Genomic DNA, 3,098 nt, shown 5'->3' with positions numbered 1-3,098 from the left:
TCCTTTTTGCTAAAGCATATAGTTAGGGCTGGACCAGGTGACCCTGAATCCTCCCTTAGTTATGCTGCAATAGATGTAGGCTGCCGGGGGATTCCCATGATGCATTGAGTTTTTCCTTTCCAGTCACCTTTCTCACTCACTATGTGTTAACAGACCTCTCTGTGTTGAATCATATCTGTTATTAACCTCTGTCTCTCTTCCACAGCATGTCTTTATCCTGTCTTCCTTCTCTCACCCCAACCAATCACAGCAGATGGCCCCGCCCTCCCTGAGCCTGGTTCTGCTGGAGGTTTCTTCCTGTTAAAAGGGAGTTTTTCCTTCCCACTGTCGCCAAAGTGCTGCTCATAGGGGGTCATATGATTGTTGGGTTTTTCTCTGTATCTATGAAGCGCCTTGAGGCGACTTTTGTTGTGATTTGGCACTATATAAATAAAATTGAATTGAATTGAATTGAATTATGCAAAATTAAAGAAAAAGCCAGCATAGAGTGCTCTCAGAACATCTTCAGTATATTTTACACCCTCTGGAATTCAGCTGGAGGGATGGACACCATTCTTACATATTCCGTTATTTGGTTTTTTAATGATGGACAACACTGTCAACATATAGCGTATGATGATGATTCAGCTAAGCTGAGATGTGGTGACTGTGGAGGTCACAGCAAATGACTCAGATGAACGCACGTATCTTATCAGGCAGAACCGCTGATGTTTTTGAGAAGCTGAGGAGGTCCCCAACACTCCGGGACTATAAATAAACACAGCGAGACTTTTTCTATCAGCTTTTTTCCCACTTCTGTTTGATGTTAAGCTGACAGATGCACATCCTAATGTTCACCTGTTGCTTCCAATTTTATTATGGAAGCATTTCTAAAAACAAATTCCAAAAAATCTTTATTTTTAAACTACATTTTGTCATTAATATCCCTTTTTGTCCCATCTGTTTAATTATTCAAAGTAATGTTTTCACTAAAAACCATTGTCTATTACTCAGCTGTTGCAAGCGCAGTGTTCAATTTGCTGTGGTCTGGTAGGGGAGCAGTATTGGAGCTGGTGACACCAACAGAATGAATAAGCTGAGAGGAAGGTTCCGTCTGTGACTGTGAACCGGATACTTCAAGCAGTCAATTTGTTTTATTCTGTTTCACCATTAGTCAAAAAACAGATGGTCTTTTTTTCTCAAACACAGAGACTGAAGTTGTGACTACACTGAACTGTTCATCTGAAACTATTTATTCGACCCTTCTTCTCAAAGACAAAATCCATCTTTAAGGTAATTTCCTCGAACTTACGAAGAAAAAATGGGAAATGTGCCACGGTCTCCTGGGGCTTCAAAGTGTCAATAATACGTCCGGATTCCTTCCGCTGAGAATTATGCAAAGGGATTTATAATTCATAAATAAAGATGACATGATTATTGCTGCCGCCGTAACGCAACAGGCTTCGCCCTCAACTTGCTGCGTCAACAGCTCCCGACTCCCCTCTCACTTTTGGGGGGGAACGAACAAAACCTGCTGCAAGCGTCTTCTCGCTCCGAGATGCCATCCAGCCACGCCAAAACGAATATGTCAGCTGCGCAAAGTCAAGTGACGGCGGCACCGCGCTGAACGCTGCAGGCTGAAGAGGGCTCAGGGTGGCGTTGCGTTTGCTGTTCTCTCTCCTCCCTCTCTCTTTGTGTTATCGTGGGACTGAGTGACTCGTTTAGGTCCGCTTTCTTTTCAAGTGAGCTTTTACTACCTTCCATAATTACGTCCCAAAGCAAAACGGACTTTATAGCGCTTGCTTCTCGGACTCTCCAGAGGAAGAGACTCATCGCCGCTGTGGTTGGAATCGTCATGGTTTTGACTCTCCTTATCGTGATTCCCCTGTTAGTCCAAACCTCTAAGACCGATGCGCACTACGAGATGATGGGCACCTGTCGGATGATCTGTGACCCGTACAACCCCAAACCTAGCACCGCGGCTTTGGAGGTCATGCAGGACCTGAGCGCCATTCCATCCCCCGGCTTTGTTCAAGGAGCTAAGGGCGAGCCAGGTCGGCCGGGGAAACCGGGGCCGAGGGGACCGCCTGGCGAACCGGGACCACCGGGTCCGAGGGGGCCACCAGGGGATAGAGGATATTTTGGAAAGCTCGGGTATTCCGGAGTAGTGGGCACAGCGCGGACTGAGACTGCCGGAGAATTGGGCACGGCTATCGGCGGGGCAAAGATAGCGTTTTATGTGGGACTGAAAAATCCTCACGAGGGATACGAAGTGCTGCGCTTCGACGACGTTGTCACGAACCTGGGGAACCACTATGACCCGACGACCGGCAAGTTTACATGCCAGGTGTCCGGGATTTATTACTTCACCTATCATGTGCTGATGCGCGGAGGGGACGGGACGAGCATGTGGGCAGACTTGTGTAAAAACGGGCAGGTAAATACCCAACTGTTTGTTAAAAACACGTGCTTTGTAAGCGCAAATGTAAACTCTTAGTGATTGTTTATTGCATGAATGGACTTCACAACGGAGCTGTGGTGCGCAATTACGCACTCTCATTTCAAGTCAAGAGTCTAGTGAGGAACTATGTTCTGTATTCTGAATGGGTTGTTCTCGCTTTACGCTTAAGGTGTCATGATTTGAGTAATGCTAATTATCTCCAATTATCTCTCATGCAGGTCCGGGCCAGTGCTATAGCGCAGGATGCAGACCAGAACTACGACTATGCCAGTAACAGCGTCGTCCTACATCTTGATTCCGGGGACGAGATTTATGTAAAGCTGGACGGCGGCAAAGCGCACGGTGGAAACAACAACAAATACAGCACGTTTTCAGGTTTCCTTCTGTACCCGGACTAATTTGGGAACGTCTACCCACTGCGAGAGAAAAAAGCCTCTAAACACAGCTCATCAAACTGATGGAAGAAAGCTGCCACCCAACAACAAAACCCTCGTCATTGTACTCACTTTTAAAAATCTTTCTTTCTTCAAAGGATATGGATTCTTCTTTTTATTTAAATTCTAGGAGTTCCCTTTTAAAACACGGGTGCTAATTATTTTTCCGTATCCTTTCCAGTGCATAGGAACCCCTTTGAAACACATTTCTGCTGGAGAATTCA

General features: G+C 45.9%; 1 protein-coding gene across 2 annotated transcripts; it reads left to right on the top strand.

Annotated features, from left to right (window-relative positions):
• The first annotated feature begins 1,828 nt into the window (after positions 1 to 1,828).
• c1ql2 (complement C1q like 2) lies at positions 1,829 to 2,838 on the top strand. 2 transcript variants are annotated; one of them, XM_035914647.2, is made up of 3 exons: positions 1,829 to 2,146; positions 2,207 to 2,416; positions 2,659 to 2,838. In XM_035914647.2, the coding sequence occupies exons 1-3, from the start codon at positions 1,835 to 1,837 to the stop codon at positions 2,836 to 2,838; spliced, it is 702 nt and encodes a 233-aa protein (XP_035770540.2). In that variant the 5' UTR covers positions 1,829 to 1,834. The 2 variants fall into 2 exon arrangements, with proteins under 2 accessions (XP_035770540.2, XP_006806503.2); XM_006806440.2 differs by having other exon boundaries at positions 1,832 to 2,416.
• Positions 2,839 to 3,098: the final 260 nt, after the last annotated feature.

Source organism: Neolamprologus brichardi, chromosome 16 (genome assembly GCF_056152115.1).
Source record: "Neolamprologus brichardi isolate AB-2024 chromosome 16, ASM5615211v1, whole genome shotgun sequence".
Lineage (NCBI taxonomy): Eukaryota > Metazoa > Chordata > Actinopteri > Cichliformes > Cichlidae > Neolamprologus > Neolamprologus brichardi.
The sequence above is the reverse complement of the archived record's forward strand: the minus strand, read 5'-3'. Positions and strand labels throughout refer to the sequence as shown.